Source organism: Sus scrofa, chromosome 5 (assembly GCF_000003025.6).
Source record: "Sus scrofa isolate TJ Tabasco breed Duroc chromosome 5, Sscrofa11.1, whole genome shotgun sequence".
In the NCBI taxonomy this organism is placed as follows: domain Eukaryota; kingdom Metazoa; phylum Chordata; class Mammalia; order Artiodactyla; family Suidae; genus Sus; species Sus scrofa.
In genome coordinates, this window is record NC_010447.5 from 73,699,386 (window position 1) to 73,719,824 (window position 20,439).

General features: G+C 46.5%; 1 protein-coding gene and 1 long non-coding RNA gene across 10 annotated transcripts in view; one reads left to right on the top strand and one right to left on the bottom strand.

Annotated features, from left to right (window-relative positions):
* LOC102162736 lies at positions 711–7,649 on the top strand. 3 transcript variants are annotated; one of them, XR_002344167.1, is made up of 5 exons: positions 711–1,767; positions 3,170–3,250; positions 3,602–3,756; positions 6,872–7,029; positions 7,518–7,649. It is a non-coding gene; the product is annotated as an uncharacterized LOC102162736 (long non-coding RNA). The 3 variants fall into 3 exon arrangements; XR_002344165.1 differs by having other exon boundaries at positions 3,170–3,756; XR_002344166.1 differs by having other exon boundaries at positions 3,170–3,756; positions 7,433–7,519.
* Positions 7,641–20,439, bottom strand: part of PRICKLE1 (prickle planar cell polarity protein 1) — a 119,504-nt gene continuing 106,705 nt past the window's right edge. For 4 of the 7 annotated variants that reach the window (XM_021092560.1, XM_021092558.1, XM_021092562.1 and 1 more), the window contains exons 2-8: positions 20,062–20,243; positions 18,036–18,149; positions 17,317–17,454; positions 16,568–16,771; positions 14,876–15,062; positions 12,637–13,500; positions 7,641–9,984 (exon numbers count right to left, since the gene is read on the bottom strand). In XM_021092560.1, the coding sequence (XP_020948219.1) occupies positions 9,122–9,984; positions 12,637–13,500; positions 14,876–15,062; positions 16,568–16,771; positions 17,317–17,454; positions 18,036–18,149; positions 20,062–20,181 (2,490 nt within the window). In that variant the 5' untranslated portion in view covers positions 20,182–20,243 and the 3' untranslated portion in view covers positions 7,641–9,121. Of the gene's footprint in view, positions 9,985–12,636; positions 13,501–14,875; positions 15,063–16,567; positions 16,772–17,316; positions 17,455–18,035; positions 18,150–20,061; positions 20,247–20,439 lie in introns of all 7 variants that reach the window. The other 3 variants (XM_021092559.1, XM_021092557.1, XM_021092564.1) reach the window with 1 other exon arrangement.

A 20,439-nucleotide genomic window follows, 5' to 3' on the forward strand; every position in this document is an offset into this window, starting at 1 on the left:
CTGCGCCACAATGGGAACTCCTGTTTTTTGGTTTTTATATTTCACATATTAGTGAAATCATACAGTATTTGTCTTTCTCCGTCTAACTTATTTCACTTAGCATGATAGCCTCAGAGTCTGTCCATGTTGTTGCAGATGGCAAAGTTTCATTCTTTTTTAATGGCTGGGTAGTATTCTATACTACTCTACTACCATGTATGTGCCACATCTTCTTTATCCATCTATTGGACGATGGGCATTTAGGTTGTTTTCCTATCGTGGCTAAATGATGCCGTGATGAACAATGGGGTTCATATATCTTCAAAGATATTAGAGTTTTCATATTTATTGAATAAATACCCAAAAGTGGGATGACTGGGTCATATCGTAGTTCTTCATTTTTTTTGAGGAGGTCTCTCCATTACTGTTTTCCATAGTGAGTGCAGCAATTTATATTCCCACCAACAGTGTATGAAGTTTCCTTTTTCTCCACATCCTTGCCAATGCTTATTTAAAATTATATAAGGTTTCTTTTTTTTTCTTTTTGTCTTTTTTTTGCTATTTCTTGGGCCACTCCCGCAGCATATGGAGGTTCCCAGGCTAGGGGTTGAATCGGAGCTGTAGCCACCAGCCTAGGCCAGAGCCACAGCAACGGCTGGATCCGAGCCATGTCTGCAACCTACACCAGAGCTCACGGCAACGCTGGATTGTTAACCCACTGAGCAAGGGCAGGGACCGAACCCGCAACCTCATGGTTCCCAGTCGGATTCGTTAACCACTGCGCCATGACGGGAACTCCTATATAAGGTTTCTAACCTTTTCCCTCTTTGTGTGTCTGAAAAGGTTGAGGTTTATTGAGATAGAAATATTTGAAGACATATAAGAGAAAATAACCACGGCATATACAAACACTTGCTGCAAGAGGATGTCTGAGGTATTTATCCACTGCCTGGGCTACCTGTGTGCTGTCATGTCTCTCCTGGTTAGAGCACTTGTGAGGCGGGGAAGAGGAGAGGACGGAGCTGCCCTAGCTGCCACAGGGCCATCAGGACTGTACCTTCGGGGGAAGCTCCTCTGGCTCAGTGCCCTGTTCTGGGGGCTCTTGCTAGTGCCCACTCTTCTGGACTTTCAGGCTGAGACCCTCTTGTCTTTGAGGGCAACAAGGGTTCACTGAGAGGTTGAGGCTAGGCCATCTGCCTGAGGAAGGGGAGAGAACCCAGGGACCAGCAAGACACAGGTGCCTTCCCTGTGCCCTTTGTGACCAAGCCCCTGAGCAAGACATATTGGCCAAATGAACATGATGCCTTCAAGTGGCCCAGCTCCACTCAGCTGGTGTGCCCACACACTGTGAGGCTTGAAGGAGGTCACCCCCAGCACACGGGGCTGTGTCTGTGTGTGTGAGAGAGAGAGTGTGTGGAGGGCTGGGGGAGGGAAGGGAGAAGATACAATCCAGCGGAACTGCAGCTTCCCAGGCCAAGGTCTGTTTTGTGCTCAAGCCTTTTGACTGCCCTTTTCCTTCCTAGACAGGATTGAATGTTAGCCATGACGTGGGTGCGGCCCGCGTGGCCTTCCACCACCACAGCCGTCATCACAGTGGGTGGGGTTCTGCTGAACCCTGCTGGGTTTACTCCACTGAGAGGTGAGTCTTGTTCAAAGTCACCTTTCCTTTCCCACACAGGAGCAGTCTGGTCCACCTCAGGGGCCAAGAGAAGAGACACCACTTTCTCAATGCTTCATCCCCTGGGGCAGCTCGACCTCTGCAAAGCCCGTGGCCTGGCCCTGTCTGAGGTGGGAATGTTTAGTAAGGAGAGGGAGGGTGTGGGACCAGTCCCGATTTGTAGGCGTTTCCAATTTTTTTTTTTTTTTTTTTTGTCTTTTGTCATTTTTTTTTAGGTCCGCACCCACCGCATACGGAGGTTCCAGGCTAGGGGTCTAATCAGAGCTGTAGCTGCGGCCTATGCCAGAGCCACAGCAACGAGGGATCCGAGCCACGTCTGCAACCTACACCACAGCTCACAGCAACATCAGATCCTTAACCCACTGAGCAAGGCCAGGGATCGAACCCACAACCTCATGGTTCCTAGTCGGATTCCTTTCCGCTGCACCACGATGGAAACTCCAAATTTCCAATTTTTAAGACCTTTGTATTCTGCTACTTTCGTAGAGTAGAATCTAGTGCGCCAAATTGGATGTAGCTTAAAATACATTTCAGGTTAAATATATCAAATTCTCTAAAGGATTCTGAGGAGCACTATGTTTTCATTTATTTGATTATGTGAACAAGGTTAGAATGACTATTCTAGTGTTTTTAGAGTCATACACACTTTCACATTATAAACGAATGAGTATAAACTGCCTAAGGTCATATAGCTGGGAAGGGCCAGAACCAGGATTTTGGCCAAGTCTGTCAACTCTAAGCTCAGTATTCTTGAAAGAAGTTGGAAGTTTGGTGGCCCTTCAGAAATAGGTTCATATCTGAACTCCAGGACACACTGGTGTTGGTATGTGCAGTTAATGTGTAATATAATTGTAATGGGTAACATATAAAAATAACTTTACCAAAAACTTTGGCTAGAATTCAAATACTAGCTCAGTAAATTTTTTTCTGTTTTTCACTATCCTCTGTCACTATTCCCTTCCAAACGGGTTCCCCTGACTTCTACTTTGGAGTTATTTTAGAAAACACCTGGGAGTTCTGTCGTGGCTCAGTGGTTAACAAATCTGACTAGGCACCATAAGGTTGTGGGTTCGATCCCTGGCCTGCTCTGTGGGTTCAGGATCCGGCGTTGCAGTGAGCTATGGTGTAGGTTGCAGACGTGGCTCGGCTCCCGCATTGCTATGGCAGTGGTGTAGGCTGGCAGCTACAGCTCCAATTAGACCCCTAGCCTGGGAACCTCCATATGTTACGGCAGTGGCGCAAGAAATGGCAAAAAGACAAAAAGAAAAAGGAAATAGCTTTGCGGTTCATAAGAGGTAGTTGGTAAGGGGTAGGCAGCATAGAGAGTTACAGCCCAGCCCCCACAGCCATGCAGCAGCCCAGAACTGAGCTCTTTGGCTGTGGTACCTGGACCCGCAGTGGAGTTTGAGAAGAGCCATTTAAGTGGCGTGAACCTGGTAATTCAACTCTCCTAAGAACCAAGATTAATAAACAGAGTTAACACTTTCTCAGCTTTGTTTACTGTATGTTCAGAGATTCCAGATGAAGATTGCTGCCAGTGGCAATGTAGAAGAAAATCTTTCCATCCTGGTAACTGGGGAGAAATAACATGAGGTAGGAGCACACCTTGTTTGTCACACACTCTAAGCAATCTCCTGTCTACTTCGGAAGGATAAAGCCAGTGGGAAGCATATGCAGATAGAAATAACCATCCCCAAGCTGCTTCATGATTCCGTTTAGCCTCTTGCCCGTTCAGAGTCCCAAACACTTATATAAAAAAGCACCGACCCTCTTTAGAGTTCCCAGCTCCTGTAAGCTGTGGTCTCTGGAACAATCGTCCCTTTTAGCAATCCTTGCCAGACGAATCTGTTGCTAAATGAAAGACTCAGAAAAGAGAAACACTTTATCCTGAGCGGGGAGAGTTTTCTGTTGGCTGACCCAATGAATTCCGTTCCTTCTCCACAGAATACTGAAGCTGGAAGGAAACCTTTGAGATGGCTGAGCACTCTCACTTTACAGAAGTGGAAACTGGGTTAGAGCACTTAACCTGTTTGCGTTAATAAGAGATGCATGTCCTAACTCAGATCGCCTGAATCCTGGAGGCTTTGTACCATGTCAAGGTCAGCTGTGCAGTAGGTTTTTATTTCACTAGTCATCTTGTCCAACATCAAGAACCATTGCTTGGTTCATTTATTTAAAATGCTAAAACAGGGAGTTCCCGTCATGGCACAGCAGAAACAAATCCCACTAGGGACCATGAAGTTGCGGGTTCAATCCCTGGCCTTGCTCAGTGGGTTAAGGATCTGGCATTGCCGTGAGCTGTGGTGTAGGTCGCAGACGTGGCTCGAATCCAGCATTGCTGTGGTTGTGGCGTAGGCCTGCGGCTATAGCTCGGATTAGACCCCTAGCCTGGGAACCTCCATATGCCATGGGTGTGGCCCTAGAAAAGACAAAAAGACAAAAAAAAAAAAAAAAAAAAAGGCTAAAACAAGTATTAGCATTAACAAGCACTGCTTTCATATTCATACTGTTTGTATTGTCTAGAATCAAATACTTCCAGAGAATGGGCTGCAACTTACTTCTAAAGTTCCCCTAACAGCACCTAGAGCACATCCAGCAGTAGAGACGTGAAATTTCTTTTGCAGAAAGAAAAGCTGTGGCTAAAACTGGCCCTTGGGATCACGTGGCTAGCCAGTTGGGTCTGTCCAAAAGAACAGATTGACGCCAACTCTTGACCAAGTCTATACACACATCCAATGTCTTACTTTTCCTCCATACTTCCTTCCTGAAAGTCACCCTTCAGCTCTCTTCCCCTGGTAAAGTTACTATGACTTGGGCAAACTGTGAGCTCTGAGATGCGAAATTCAGTTGCTCCTGCTTTTTTTCTCCAGTTTATCTTCAGCCTTCCTCATGTTCTTGAGAGGGAGTAGAAAACCCATGTGACTGCATAGGAGAAGGTCTTTGTTTTATAGACAGTTCCAAAGATGCCTAGAGAATTGAACTAGGTAATTAGCAATTTTCTCATTTTACTAATTAAAAAGGTTTTTTTTTTATAGTTGTGTTACTAACATTAAGTTGATAATAAGGCTCTTACTGGGAATTTTTTAAAAATCCCAGTAATTTTTATTTTGCACATCAAAAGAAGGTCCCATGTACTTCTATAAACAGCAATTAGTTGTGCCTCCTCTAGACAGCTCTAGGGGACAGCTTCAAACTCTTAAATTTATAACCCCATGCCAGGTGACTGGCTGATGGCAAGCTCATTTTGTTCAAAGGGTTTCAGAAATGTTTGAATTAGCTGCTAGCATTGAGAAGCTAGGAGATTTCACAGAAGTTCAAATTCCTGGTTCCTTTTGGAAGGCCCTGTAACCCTGCTGCAGCTGTGACAGCAGCAGTCGAATGCACTTTACAAGAGAGTGGCTCACTAAACCAGAGGCTGCCCATACACATGAATGGTGCCTGTGCCGATATCCTGGGCACTCCTGGAACACCTCCGCACCTAGGATTGCTGGCCCATCACCTGAGCAGTCTGGGAGCCCATTCCAGTTTTGCTACCTTTAAAGATGGCCCATGGTTTGTGTCTAAAGTCAGGACAGCAAATGAGATCTCCTTTCACTTTGGGTTCTTTTTAACTCAGGAACTAGAAAGCAAAGTGTCAAGAATAGCAAATGCATGGAGTTCCCATGCGGCTCAGTGAGTTAAGGACCTAGTGTTGTCATTGCAGCAGTGTGGGTCCCTGCCACAGCAGGGGCTCGATCCCTGGCTCAGGGATTTCCACACTGCTGCAGGCACAGCTCCCCCCACCCTACCCCCGCCGCCAAAAAAAAAAAAAAATTCCAGCAAATGCTTACACAAGTGAATCATTTTTTTTTACTGAGTGCTGGAGGGAGTTCCCATTGATATTTTTTCAGCCTCCCTCCATGGGCCCTAAGCAAAACATTCTCCAATTTGAAGCGAGGAAAATGCAACTGCTTCACTCATGTAGAGATCAGAGGTAGTGGTTTTTTTGGTTTGTTTGTTTTGGTCTTTTTGCCTTTTCTAGGGCCCAGGCTAGGGGTCTGATGGGAGCTGTAGCCACCGGCCTACGCCAGAGCCATAGCAACGCGGGATCTGAGCCGCATCTGCGACCTACACCACACCTCAGGGCAACGCCGGATCCTTAACCCACTGAGCAAGGCCAGGGATTGAACCCGCAACCTCATGGTTCCTAGTCGGATTTGTTAACCACTGCTCCACGACGGGAACTCCCAGAGGTAGTGTTTTAACATTTGATATTTAACTTGGGACCAAGTTTGAGAATTTAGTGACTGATCAGATAGTCTATTAACTAAATTTATGAACACCTTTGAGCCAACTCTCGGCCTGCATTTCTTGCCTAATTCTAAAGAATTGCAAGGCACTTGCTCCCCTTTTTTCCTGTGTAGGTTGTGTTGTTATTGCTAATTAACCAAGATTTAAAAGCTTTAAAGGTTACATTATTATTGTGAATAAATGTTTCTGCATTCCCTTAAACCTTTGGCAATGTATATAACCCTTATGTAAGGAAGTGAAAAAATGAATAGGGTGATTGTTGCCAAAAGTTCAAGCAACTATGACTTGAAAATTCTCAAGGTGTTTGACCAAGACTACTTCAGAAGGTGACAAAATTTATACCTGCCTTTCTCCAGACCAAGGAAAGCTGAATATCACCCATTTACTATTTGTTATCCATCCTTTATACATCACAGCAGTCTTTTCTATAAGGTTGCCCACTGTTTGCAGCAGTTTTTAATTTTTGGTCTTTTTTTTTTTTTTTAAGGGCCGTTCCTGCAGCACATGGAGGTTCCCGGGCTAATGGTCAAATCAGAGTTGTAGCTGCCCACCTACGCCAGAGCCACAGCAACGCCAGATCCGAGCTGCATCTGTGGCCTACACCACAACTCATGGCAATTCTGGATCCTTAACTCACTGAGCGAGGCCAGGGATTGAACCTGTGTCCTATGGATACTAGTCAGATTTGTTTCTGCTGAGCCACAACGGGAACTCCAGCATAGTTTTGAAAAGGTCTTTAAAATCGGGAAATCTCCTGTGTCATCTGAGGTTGTGAGGGAACAAGCACTCGCATACCTTGGTGGTGGAAACATGGAGCAATTCTTTCTGGAGGAAGATGGATGCTATCCATCAAAATTTTTAATGCATAACCTTTGACCCAGTAATTACACTTCTAAGGATTTATGTGCTGATGTGCCCGTGCAGGATAAAGCATCCATGAGGAAATTCAAGCCCATCACTGAGGGACTGGTTCAGTAAATCATGGTGTGTCCAAAAGTAGACGATTATGCCGTCGTTCAAAGCACAGAATGAGGTAGACCTACATGCGCTGATGTCAAATGTCCACATATAAAGTGAAAAAAGTAAGTCTTGGCTTCTCCAGTTTGCTGTCATTTTTAAAAGCTATGTTAACATAAGCATGCTTTGAACATCTGAAGGATACAGTAGAAAAAAGTAGAAAACTTAACAGTGGTTAATTCTAGGGAGGGGAACTGAGGGACTAGGGATGAAGAATGTAAAGGAGATGCTTCACTGTCTTGTGTTGTTTGTTTTTAACCACGTGCATGCACTTTGTTACACTTTCACTGCTGCGTTTTCAAAAATGAACCAGACCTGGGCAATGATGATATAGTTATTGAGGAAAGGCACTCTCCCATCACTGGTGTGTTTCTGAAGGGGTTCTGTCTAGTCCCTCTGCCAAGCCTTGCTCCACCCACGGATGGGTACAGGGGGTGCTCGTGACTGCTGGTTTTCTGTTGGATTCAGGTCTGTCCTCCCAAGGCCTAACAGCTTCTCCCCAAGACCAGTAAATATGGACAACATTGCCTCTGTTCTATTTCACACCGACTAGGAGGGACAAGTGGACACGAAGAAGTCGAACGTGGGTCTGTACGGTTGGAGAAGAGCAAGATAAATCATGCCTGAGCAAAGGAGCAAGATGGAAGGGATTTGAATACTTCTGCAGAGATCTGTGTTCAGAAAGGTAGTTATTTATTAAGCGTTTATTAAATATCTTCCCAAAGGTCTGAGATACCACTAGAACACTGAGTTAGGATTGAAACGTATGTGCAAGAATGGCACATATCAAAGTATTAGCGCATCAGTTCAAAGCCGACGTAATTTCCCCTTGAAACAGAACCCCATATTAACTTGCAGTGACCAGGGGCACAGCACCCTCTAATTTAAAGACTTTCAAAGAAAAACATAACCAGAAAGCCCAGTTTTCAAGATTGCTGTTAAAAGCCAACAAAGTAGCTGGAAAGGAGGGATGAAAAGGAATAAATCTACAAAATCCTCTGCCACAGAAAGCAGGTCCTTGTAGTTTTTTGGTCTCTTCCCATGAGATTAATCACCAGCTTGCTGAAAATGGGAAAGACACCCTCTGCCATCCCCAAGGGGAAAAAAATACTCACCCGAACAGCTTCTACTTGTTTTTTACCATATATTCCCGGGGTTATGTGTGGGGATTTTTTTGTTTATTTTTACATTTATACAGTTTACATTGCTTGACCCATAAATAACACTTGTAAGATTACTAGGGCCATAGTTTTAAAGAGTATTTACATAGCCCCACCATGCATACAGAGCCTTTTTAATATTGAAAAAAAATCAAAAAAGTTGAACTTCCCATCACTAGGCAATATAAATCTGACCATCTAAACTTATAAACCCTGACTAAAATACAAGCAATCATTTCATCCATAAATGCTGTTCCTGGCTCCCTAGCAAACCTAGCACTGCAATGTAACAAACATCTTACATTTCCGGGGTATAAAAATATGAGCTTTAAAATCTGAACTGTACAGTATGTACATTAATATTTGCACCGTTAAATTAGGAATACACTTAAGTCTATGAAATACTACATTATAAATAGCGGTATTTTTTTTTTTCCCAATCTGTAGCTGGAGCTAATACAATATAATGTTTACCTGGCTAATGAGGGTTGAAAGGGGACCCGGTGGCCTCGCAGATGGGATGCACGCACGGTGTTGGCTGGGTCACGTGACCACGTGCATGCCCGCACGACAGGTCAGGCCTTCTGGACCTGGGCCAACCTGGTGCAGCTGAAAGACGCTATTGCTTTACAAAGGTGGCTCGAGTTCTCCATTGTCTAAAATCAACACACCCATCCAATCCCCTTCTCAACAGCTTCCTGAGGCTCTCTTGCCGGCGGGGAGACCAAAGCAGCCGCATAAAAAAACCAAACCGAGATGCCCCGGACCGGCACAAGAGGTCACGTCCACCTGGCACCATCCAAGGAGGGCAAACGGAGACATCACACCTGCCAAATGTTAATCGGACACTGTAAACAGCAGTCGGGGTCTCATGTACATGGGCAAAGCACTTTAATCTATTTTAGCAACTTTCCTATGGAAGAAAAAAAAAAAAAAAAAGATATGATTGAAGATGGTTAAATGGTGAAGTTTAAATATGAGCTCCACGGCGACCCGGTTAAGAAATGATGCAGTTTTTGCCCTTGTGTCCCTTTTTCTTCTTGGATTTGGTTGTCCTCTGACCCAACTGAGGCGCAGGGAGGGCCGACGTCGGACTGGAAAGGTCGTCTGTGTAGTAGGCGTATCTCTGCGGCCGGGGTTGAGGAATCGGTTGTCCGAGAAAATAGCCCTCCTCTTCCGAGTCGGAGGAGGAGGAGGTGGACGAGGAGCACCACGAGTCGTCGTCCTCCCCGTAGAGCCCCAGGAAGCGGGGGCCCCCGGGGGGCTGCAGCGCGTAGTCGGAAGTGGCGTGGGCGTAGGGGCCGCAGAGCTCCGCGCCCCGGATGTAAGCCTGGATCTCGCGCGCGCTCTTGCTCTGGATGAACTTCTCGTAGTTGTCGGGGGTGTAAAGCCGCAGCCTGGCCCTGGGAGAGTATTTCCTCTCCGCCACCAGGTTCAGGGCATTGTCCGAGCGGGACTTGCGGCTTCTCCGGCGGCGATGATGGTGAGGCCTGGAGCCCCTCTCGTCAAAGTGGTACACCCGCCGCCGGGTCCTCTCGCTCATCGGCGGCTGCCGGACCTCGATGTTCTCGTAGCTTCCGTTGTCGATGACGTCATCTGAAAACTTGACCTGCTGGGGTCTGGATTGAGACTTGGACCTTCTGAGCACCGGCAGGTGGACTGGTTTCTCCTCGGGCAGGATTTTTTCTGGACACAGCTCCGAACTGAGGCTCTTCAAGGATTCTGTGCTCCTGTGCAGCATGGAAGAGTTCAGAGTCCCCATGTTGCTCATTTTCTCACAATCTTCTGTCTCCATTTCCTCAAAGTTTTGCAGAGAATATAATGATGGCCTTGGTTTGCTTTCTCCATCCACTGAGGCCCCTGAAAGAAAAGCCAAGATGTGATTCTCAGTAACTCTAATCCTGACAGTTACTAACCAGCAAGTTACTGAAAGGAAGCATTTCAAAGAGAAGTCTCGCAAATCTCAACATCTGGTTAAGAATTACTAGACATGGAGTTCCCGTCGTGGCTCAGTGGTTAACGAATCCAACTAGGAACCAGGAGGTTGCGGGTTCAATCCCTGGCCTCGCTCAGTGGGTTAAGGATCCGGTGTTGCCCTGAGCTGTGGCGTAGATTAGATGTGGCTTGGATCCCTGAGGTGTTGTGGCTCTGGTGTAAGCAGGCGTTTACAGCTCCGATTTGACCCCCTAGCCTGGGAACTTCCATGTGCAGTGGGTGTAGCCCTTTCTAGGGAAAGGCAAAACAAAACAAAAAAGAAATTACTAGGCAAAACCAACGTGCATATACACTTAAGAAGCGATAGGAATTTTGCTACTGAAACAAGGCACTACAGCATCTCTTAAGAGCCTAGTTCTTTTGGAGACAAACGCTAGTGACAGCCCATGGAATGAGCAGCCGATCTTTACAAGCTCTTCATAAATGTCCTGCCATCCGTTTAGTAACATGCTGAAGCTACTCACATGCAGCTTCTGCCTCTCCAGTCACTAAGGCCAGCCTGCTTCACGCGAACATCTCTCAAATCCAGTCCTTTCCTTTGTACCCACAGAGCCACCACTATGGCCTCTTCTCATACCCAGGCTCATCTTCCTCACCTTCTACCCGGACTAATGGTTGCATGGCCCAAGGGCCACAGCCTATTTGTGGATGAAGTTGCACTGGAACACAGCTACACCTACTTGCTGTCTGTGGTTGCTCTGCACAGTGACAAAGCTGAGTAGCTGTAACAGAGACTGTAAGAGTACCACCTAGCCTTTTACTGAAAAAGTCTGCCAACCTCTGACCCAGACCCTCCATCCAGGCTTCTGCCCTTTCAACCATAAAATAATATGCCACTTGCAGATGAATCTCATTTTGAAATTCTTCTCAAACTTGATTGGCAGTTCCCATTGTGGCTCAGCAGGTTACGAACCTGACTAGTATCCATAAGGACGTGGGTTCACAGTGGGTTGGGTTAAGGATCCAGTGTTGCAGTGAGCTGTGGTATAGGTCAGAGATGAGGCTTGGATCGGGCATTGCTGTGGCTGTGGCGTAGGCTGGGAGCTGCAGCTCTGACTCGACCCCTAACATGGGAACTTCCATATGGCACAAGTGAGGCCCTAAAAAGGCAAACAAAACAAAACAAAAACCAACCTTTTCTCAAACTTGCTATTGCTCCCCTGTTGTAACAGGGCTCAGGCAAGTTAGGAGAAATGGACATAACCCAGCTGACTATAACTCACAATAGGAGTTGTATGAATTGTTGTCCAATGGAGGCTACACAGCTCCTACTTTCCAAAGGAAGCCTGTTTTTCAGCCCATTACCGACAAGAAATGTCCACACTGACACCTGCTGTATACCAAATGATGTCTGTTTGATAGTAAATGTTAAAACACCTATCCTAAGGCCGAGCAAATAGGAGGTGCTTCATAATTTGGTCTTACCCACCATTCCCCTTTGCTGTCGGCCTTGACTCTGACAAGTCCAACCGAAGCCAGGGGTAGCTGTCCCCTCCCTCCTTACCCCCGCAGCCCTGACACAGGGGCCCTCCCGGCAGCCTTTTCTATCTATGTCACAATGTACCATAACCTTTAAGAAAGGACTGGATGTCATTTGTTTGACTGTGACACTAGCCACCTAACAGCCATATGTCTGCATCCAAAGACTTACGGCAAATATAAGATTCAGGAGCGCTAGGTTCCAGGTTCAGTCTTGCCTTTAAACACCTATTTAAAGTTGGGCATTTAGCCTCTTGCTAATTCAAGTCTCCTCATTTGTAAAATGCAATAATATCTACTCTATACAGCTCAGGGTTATTGTAAGGAAAAATGTAGATAACTGATATGAATGTGCTTTGAAAACACTGAGTGAATTATTTCATAATCTGGGTTAAAAAAAAACAAAAAACTTTTAGGAAAAAAAACCCTTTAAATTAAATGGCCACACCCGCAGCATATGGAAGTTTCCTGGGCTATGGATTGACTCAGGCTAGCACAGCCGTGGCAATGTCAGATCCTTTAACCCACTGAAATTGCACCAGGCTGGGGACTGAGCCTGAGCCTCCACAGTGACTCGAACCACTGCAGCTGGAATCCTAACCCACTGAGCCAGCAGGAAATCCGAAATCAGCTATTTTTGAGCTGTCTATTGCCACAGAGCAATTCAAGAAAATACCAGAAAATGCTATGTGCTTATAAAGTTACACGTGCTGATTTTAATATCTTGAAATTCATATAGTATCATCCAGAGAGTCTAATGTTTTTCAGATACAGATGCAGACTCCATGGTCTCAATAACTCCACTGCTCTTCCAACAAGGGATAATAAAACCTATCCCCAAAGACTGTACTGAACATATATTTTACATGTACACAGGTGTTTGTTTCGCTATAGCATTTGGCATGTCACTGAAACTCCTTCCTCCCCTCGGTCGACAGTTTTAAATAACACAGCCCCTTCTGGAGTTGAACTGTCATTTTTGGAATACACTTTTTAGTGGCTCCTTTGCAAATACCCCATAATCCCCAAATTACATACCTGTGATATTAGACAAAGCCAAAGAATCCATTGAATCGCGAACACTTTGCTCTGGTTTCAAGTCTGACAGACACTCCAGGGAATCTTCATACCACTGTGTTTGATCATGATTGTATCCCGAAGCCCCGTGGTCCAGATCCAGTTCCTGGAGCCTCCGACTGCTTGCAGGGCCCGGGTGGCTGCCATAAGCAGAATCGCCCAGTCCATCTTGTGACTGTGCCCAATACATATCAGATTGGTATTTTTTACTTGCAAGGCTCTGGTTATTTTGCTTCAACTCGGTCTTATTTTTAACCATGTTATCAGATAACCAGTGCTCACCAGCTCGCATGTCCAGCTCACCGGGCTGCTGCTGAAAGAGGCTTTTATCACCAAACTTGAGGAGGAGCTGGGTCATATAATCTTCATGCTCAGCCCATTCTTCGGGGTCCTCTGGGGTTTCGTGCTCTACTCTGCCTTTCCAGAACTCCTCGTTGACAAAACCTGCTCCTTGCCTGGAAAGACTCAGGTCGTCCAGTTTCCGAGAAAGGGTGTCATCAGCATTGCCGGAAAGGCCAGGAAACTTGTAGTTCAGGGCAGGGGATAAGAGGAGAGACTGTCGACACTGATCTGCTGACCGGCTGCTTTTGCCCATCCGGACACTCCTTCTGGAGTCTCTGGATCGAGCCGACTGGAAGGCAGAGTCGGAAGAATCCGAGGCATGCACGTCTTCACCGAGGCTGCACGTCTTCGAGCAGTAAATCTGCCCTTGTTTGGGAAGGAAAGGACATCCCAAGAGAGAGGCTTTGCACTGGGCGCAGGAAAAGCAGGCCTCCGTGGCGTGCCAGTGCTGCCCGTCGTAGGTCATCTGCGCGTGGTCCACCCCTGTCCCGAAAAGGGATGAAATAAGGGGTTAGAGTTCCATCTTGAAACAAAGGAAGGAGACAGAGAAAAGACACACGGTGGCCAGGAGGGAATGCTCGGGGGTGATGGAATGTCCTGGATCTCAAGAGGGCCGTGAGGGACACAGTGCAGTTAATTCTCACTACCTGCAGATTCCGTGTTTATCAACTTGCCTGTGTGCTAAACTGTATTTGTAGTTCTAAAATCAGTACTGGAGTTCCTGCTGTGGCTCAGTAGAAACAAACCCAGCTAGTATCCATGAGGAAGCGGGTTCAGTCCCCGGCCTCGCTCAGTGGGTTAAGGATCTGGGGTTGCCCTGAGCTGTGGCATAGGTCACAGATGCGGCTCAGATCCCGCGTTACTGTGGCTGTGGTGTTAAGTCGGCAGCTGTAGCTCCAATTGGACCCCTAGCCTGGGAAACTCCATGTGCTGTGGGTGCAACCCTAAAAAAAGATTACATATATAAATAAAACCAGAGCTTTCAAGGGCACCCACGAACATGTGCAGAGGGGCAAAAAATTAGAGTCAAAACATGCACATGTCCCAGCCAAGGTCCAAGGGCACTCAACCAGCTTTTGCTTCAGCGCTCACCCTTTTACACAAGTGGCTGATTTAGGAACATGTTTCTGCCCCCCGCATCTTTATGCCTTCTGTTGGGGATTTTGCTGTTGGAAATGGCCCAAGCATAGTGCTGAACTGCTGGCTAGAGTTCTTCAGCGCAAGAAGGCTATGAAGTGCCTTACAGGGGTGATTCATGGGTTTGGTGGGGTTTTGGGGGGGTTTACATAAAGTGAAATGCAGAGGTTTTAAATATTTCAGTTTGATGAGCTTGTGGAAGGTCCTGGGCCCAGGATCGAACCTGAGCTACAGGAGCAACCCAAGCCGCTGCAGTGATAACACCAGATCTTAAGTCACTGCGCCAGAAGAAAACTTGATCTACGTGTTAGATTAGCTTTGTTCAGATAGGAGTGACGGAGCTGCTGGCTCCAGTTTAATGTTAATGAGTCAACGATGTATATTAAATAAGGTGTCTTTAAACCTAAACACACCTGATATACGATTACATACAGATTGGTTGTTGACCATGTTGTGATCGGAGGCTCGCAGGAACCTAACCCATGTTCCCTGGCGGCGATGGCTCAGTATCGGCTGCTTCAGTCTTCACGGCGAGTTTACAGGACAGAAGCACCACAAGGGATGGGAATGAGTGTTTGCCCGCTTATCAAAGCTCATCAAACCGAAATATTTAAAATCTCTGCATTTCACTGTATGTAAACTAAACGAAAAAGAAGCCTGGAAAATGCGAGACAGACTAACGGACAGGTGACAGAGCCAGCAGGCCGGGCCATGGACGCACCAATATGCTCCCCGCAGGTCTCGCAGTACTCTGCATACAGGGACTCGAAGCAGCCACAGCAGAACGGGCGGCCATCCTTCATGATGTACCTCTGTCCCCCTAGGACCGTCTCACACTCCAGGCAGCAGAAGTGTTTCATGTGCCAGTGGCGACCCTCGGCTTCTGTGCACTCATCAGCAAAAATTATCTTTAAAAAGAAACACGAAACCAGAAGAAGAAAGACAATCACTCTGAGCCATTTAAAAACCCTAGTCGGTAACTGCCTGTTTTCTGGGCAGTTGACAGACACTGGGCACTGACTCTTCAAAAAGGCAACTTAGCAAACTTTCTTTTCTTACAGCCTCCAGTTTAAATCTAACTTGATTCAGCTATGAAACAAAAACAGAGACTGAAAAAGTTCAAAAAGAGGAGTTTCTGTCGCGGTGCAGCAGAAATGAATCTGACTAGGAACCAGGAGGTTGAGGGTTCGATCTCTGGCCTCGCTCAGTGGGTTAAGGATCTGGCGTTGCCGTGAGCTGTGGGGTAGGCTGGCAGCTACAGCTCTACTCAGACTCCTAGCCTGGGAACCTCCATAGGCCGCAGGTGCAGCCCTAAAAAGCAAAACACTCACTCACACAAAAGAAAATGTTGAAAAAGAGAAACTAAGTGCATGCTTATACTTTAAACAAGAAAAGAGAATTCTACATTGGAGATAACTCACTTGGTCATAGTTTTACTCTGGCAAAGAATACATGAATATTAAAATAATTTTGTGTGCATGTCTTAACAGAAAACTCATTAAAATGGCTTGTGGAGTCAACACACGTATGGCATCTGGATGCTGGATTGTGTGAAGCACACTTGTGTAGATAACACTCCTTTGACCTGTTGGCCATCTCCAGGTTAAGGACTTTTAAATTTTTTAATATTTTTTGGTTTCAAAAATTTTTCAAGTAGCACAACTCTGAAAACACTTAAAAATCAGCATATAAAAGTAAAAACTGAAAGTTTACTGTCACCAATTGAAGTAGACTAGGGCGATACAGTGACTAAATGCAAAGAGGTATCCTGGAGCGGATTATGGAATAGGAAAGAGACATGAGCAGAAAACCTGAGGCAACCTAAAGTCTGTAGTTTAGTGAACGGTATTATGCCAAAGTGAACTGCTTAGTTTTGATGCATATACCATGTTTACATTAAGATATTAGCAACAGGAAAGCTGGGAGAAGGGTACTCAGGGACTCTGTGTAATATCTTTGCAACCCTTCCATAAATCTAAAATTACTTTAAAAAAAGCTTAAGGACAAAATTTTCCTTTCACACCACCAGCCCTTCCTGCATGCCCCAGGAGTAAGCACTGCTCACTTACTGTTTGCCTTCACAAATATCCTTTCTGAGGGTTTACAAAAACGTATACAATCCTGCCCTCCCGCCCCACACTGTTTAACAAAAAAAATAAGATCCATTGCTACCTACTCTTCTTGCAACTTGCTTTTGTCTCACAACCCATCGGGGACATCCTACTTCTCAAGGCACAAAGACACCTGCTACCTTCCCTTTATTAGCTGCATCTTATTCCTCTACAGGGGTATCTTAACAATGTACCCATAATTCACAGGCAGGAGAGAATGATGTTTTGCTTGGGGAAGAGCAGTGGAATATTGGCTTGCTCGAAGCTTATTGTTTCCAGTGTTAAGGGGTGAACTCTTTTACCTCATCACATGCTGAACACCGGGGTTTGAGCAGTTCGGCGTGGTGCCTGCCACAGTGAATTTTTCCATCCTGATAAAAATAGATGAGGTCGACCAGCAGCTCGTTGCACGTGAAGCAGACAAAACAGGATGGGTGCCAGCACACTCCGGGGCCCGCTCGGGAGGCGAACACAGCAATTTCACCTCCATTTATCTTCAACCCACACTAAAAACAAGAGGACGGGGCTTTGAAATAACCCTTTTTAAATTTTAAGACTGGATTCTCAGCCTTTCCTATTTTATATGACATCTGAAATGTGTTGGGGAAACTTTAATTTTTGTCCTCTCCTGCTAGGGATTGCATAGCTCTTTGATGCTGGATTATATGTGATGCTCCACTGGAATAAACATGCCTCCGATAGAACTACCACACTGGACTGTTTCTAAGAACAGCCCCCTGGTGGATGTCTCCCTGCCCTGGGAATGTCTTCATTCTGTCCCTGCATTTTTGGAACACTGGGTGTACCCCAGCACCACCCTCCACGCCAGGACCCCCCGAAAGGCAGGATTTCGCCCGCTGTTTACATAAGGGGAGGTTGCCTCCCCCAAACAGGACAGCCCGTTGTCAGCATCAATCCCCATTTAATAAAAAAGCTAGATTGTCTTTCTGTCTCTTAGTTTCAGGAGGCTTTTAAGGCCCAGGCCCGTGCTGGCTCTGCCCCCGACCTCCAGCTGACCCGCTCACGAGCTCCTCCTCCCAGAACAGGCTACCTGCTCGCACACAGCATGCATCACGGCTCTGGACAGAAGTTTAATCGTTCCTCTTCCGAGTGCCTCTTTCTTCCGCTGAGCACTGAATACTTGCAGCTCTTTTTTCTCCTCTTCACTCAAAGTCTGGCAATACCGCACCTTCGCAGAAAGGAAACGAAGAGAGTGTCAGGAAATAAAACGGCAAGGGTGGATGGCCTGTCCCCACGGACCTCCAGTTTAAAATGACCCCGGGCCTTTAAAAAGACATCAGCTCTTGCAGCCTCTCTAGCAAAACGGAAATGCAAAATGAAGGAAGAGTTTTTAAAAAAAGAAAATATGCAAGGTTTAAACTCTTACCAGCAAAGACACTAAGAAAAGGTAAGACATCAACCTTTCCCCAAAAGGTTACAATACAACGTGTTAACGGCCACTTTCATTCTCGAGTGGCATTCAAAGCATCTGTGGGCCTGAACCACCATAAAGCAGGGACTCCGGGTGAAGAGGCAGGGAAATTGCGGGCACTTGCAGGCTCCTGATAATCAGTGGGTGGCTGCAAACACTATAAAAACCAACTTGTGTTAAGTTTATTGCACTGACACCCTCTCTTAAAGAATGGAGAGCGGTACTCTTTACCAAAGAACCCTAGCCAGGGAGGAGGAGCTGGGGTTTATGGGAGGCATCTCCATGCTTAGGGTGGATTTTTTTTTTTTTCCTAATTAGCCTTCTTCCTGTTCTTTTACCTCATTATCATGTGGTGGCAACTGGTACAAAAGCTGTTTGATCCGGTGTTTCTCTCCAGGGCTGTTAACATAGGGAACCTTTTCCTCTGGTAAGCAAGCAAAATAGAGCTGGATCTGAGGGAGAGAGGAGAGGACACGTCAGCCCATGGGAAGCAAACACATTAGCTCATTCCACCTTAAAAAGATACCTGGCCTCTCAGGGTCTGGGTTTGGCCTCTGACAGGATTTGGCTTCTTGGAGCTAATGAGAAGACCAGCTGAGCCCACTCAGCAGCCCTGCACACCCTCCGGAGAGCCGGCATCCAGCTGCTCAATTGCTCTTCGGGAATGTGATCTGGAGTGACAATTAGGGGCATCCTTAATTATGCACCATAAAACACGCATGCTTCAGGCTACTCTGCGTAGGTGATCGCCCCAGGGTCAGCCAGGAGAGTTCTGCATGACTATAGGACATGACCACACAGGCCGTGTGACACTGTGCAAGATCCAGCTGCTACACAAACACACGGAATCTGCTCTCCAAATGTGCCACGATACAAAGACAAAAGCTGTTCTGTTAAACTTGGTAAATGCTCCCTTATCAGGTTTTTCTCAAGCTTCAGCTTTCTTTGCTTCCATGGGTGCCCTTTTCTAAATACCCGGAGTCAGCTTCCCCAAAGACACTAGAGGGAAGCCATATTAAGCTGTACTTAGTTCATTTTGAAAGGAGAACTCAGTCGATTTTTTTCCTATTGTATCTAAAGAAACATCCCTTCCGGAGTACTGCAAAGGATACGGCAGTGCTGAGGAAGAATGAAGAAAATTTCAAGGCAAAAAAACAGGACACTAGGGAAGTGAGGGCCTGCTGGCTTCAATCTTAGTTTATCTCCTAAAACCTCCTCACTCTAAGCCGCAAGAAGGATTCTCTCTCAATAAGGAGTTTGTCAAAACATTGCTTTCCTGCCTGGAGCACAGCTCTCTGCCCTCTCCTACTGTATCAGTCACAGGAGCTTGTACAGTTGTAAACACTGAATACAAGCTACAGGTGTAGCCAAGAATCGTGCTGGCCCCAGATGAAGCAAGAAGCCCTCTTCTCAAAGGAGTTCCCACCAATCGGGCAACACAACCACAATTCAGAAGCAAACATATGCCCAACCGGATCCTTGGATTTCAAACTATCTTGGCCCTTATATCCACCATGAGTAATTTTTAACAAGTTCATCTTTGTAAGGATACTGGGAAGCTAGAAACAGGTACACAGACTGTTCTCATCTTCCTAAAAATAATACAGCAAGACACAAAATTAGCTCTTTAATTTTTTTCCTAGTTCATACTGTGAGACAGAATCCTTCATGTGTAAAGTTATCAAAGGTCAAATCCCGAGCAATAACCCTTCAGATGGTCTCTTACAGCTTCTGCATCTCCTCTCCTCCAAAGCAAGGGCGCTGCTGAGAGCCAGCATGGAAACTTTCCTCTTACCTTTTACTACCTTTTTGTTGTTACTGAAGTTCTTAAAAAGGTTAAATTCCTCCCTCACCCTCCAAAGGGTCTCCCCAGAAATCCAGATGACAAATGCACAGGCAGGACTCTGGATTTTACTCATTAGGGCAAAAACAGCATCCCTACAGGGCTTCTGGGTCCAAGCGTACAAAAGGGATTGAAAACCTGCATTGAGAAACTAAGTGTGACCTTAAAAAGCAACCACTTAAAACCATCTAAAAGAGAGTGAGGCCGGGAGTTCCTGCTGTGGTGCAGTCGTTAATGAATCCGACTAGGAACCATGAGGTTGTGGGTTCAGTCCCTGGCCTTGCTCAGTGGGTTAGGGATCCTGCGTTGCCGTGAGCTGTGGTGTAGGTTGCAGACATGCTTGCATCCCGTGTTGCTGTGGCTCTGGCGTGGGCCGGCAGCTACAGCTCTGATTAGATCCTAGCCTGGGAACCTCTATATGCCATGGGTCTGGCCCTAGAAATGGCAGAAAGAATAAACGAAAACTCTTTAAAACATTAGATCACGTGGGAAGCCAGGAAGGCGGGTGGCTAGCCTGGTACCTGCTCTGGCCTAAGGCCCGGAGGCACCCAGGCGTACTCCTCCAGCGCACAGCCCGAGTCGTCGTCCGACGTGGAGCTCCGCTGGCACGCGAAGGCGAGTTTGCTCATCTTGGGCTCCATCTCCAGAGGCAGGACCACCGAGTCCCACGACGGCTTCTCAGTCACGGGACATCCAACAACGGCTGCTGGGGACAACAGTGCAAAAATGAAAGAGAGGCACCTGAAGGCACGCTCTTACCCTCCCAAAGCTTTTTTTGGGGGGGGGGGCACACCCACAGCATGCGGACGTTCCCATCAAACCCGCACCCCAGCTGTCCCTGGAGCCACAGCAGCAACCACGCTCAGCTCCCCCGTCTGCTCCTGCTGAGCCACCGGGAA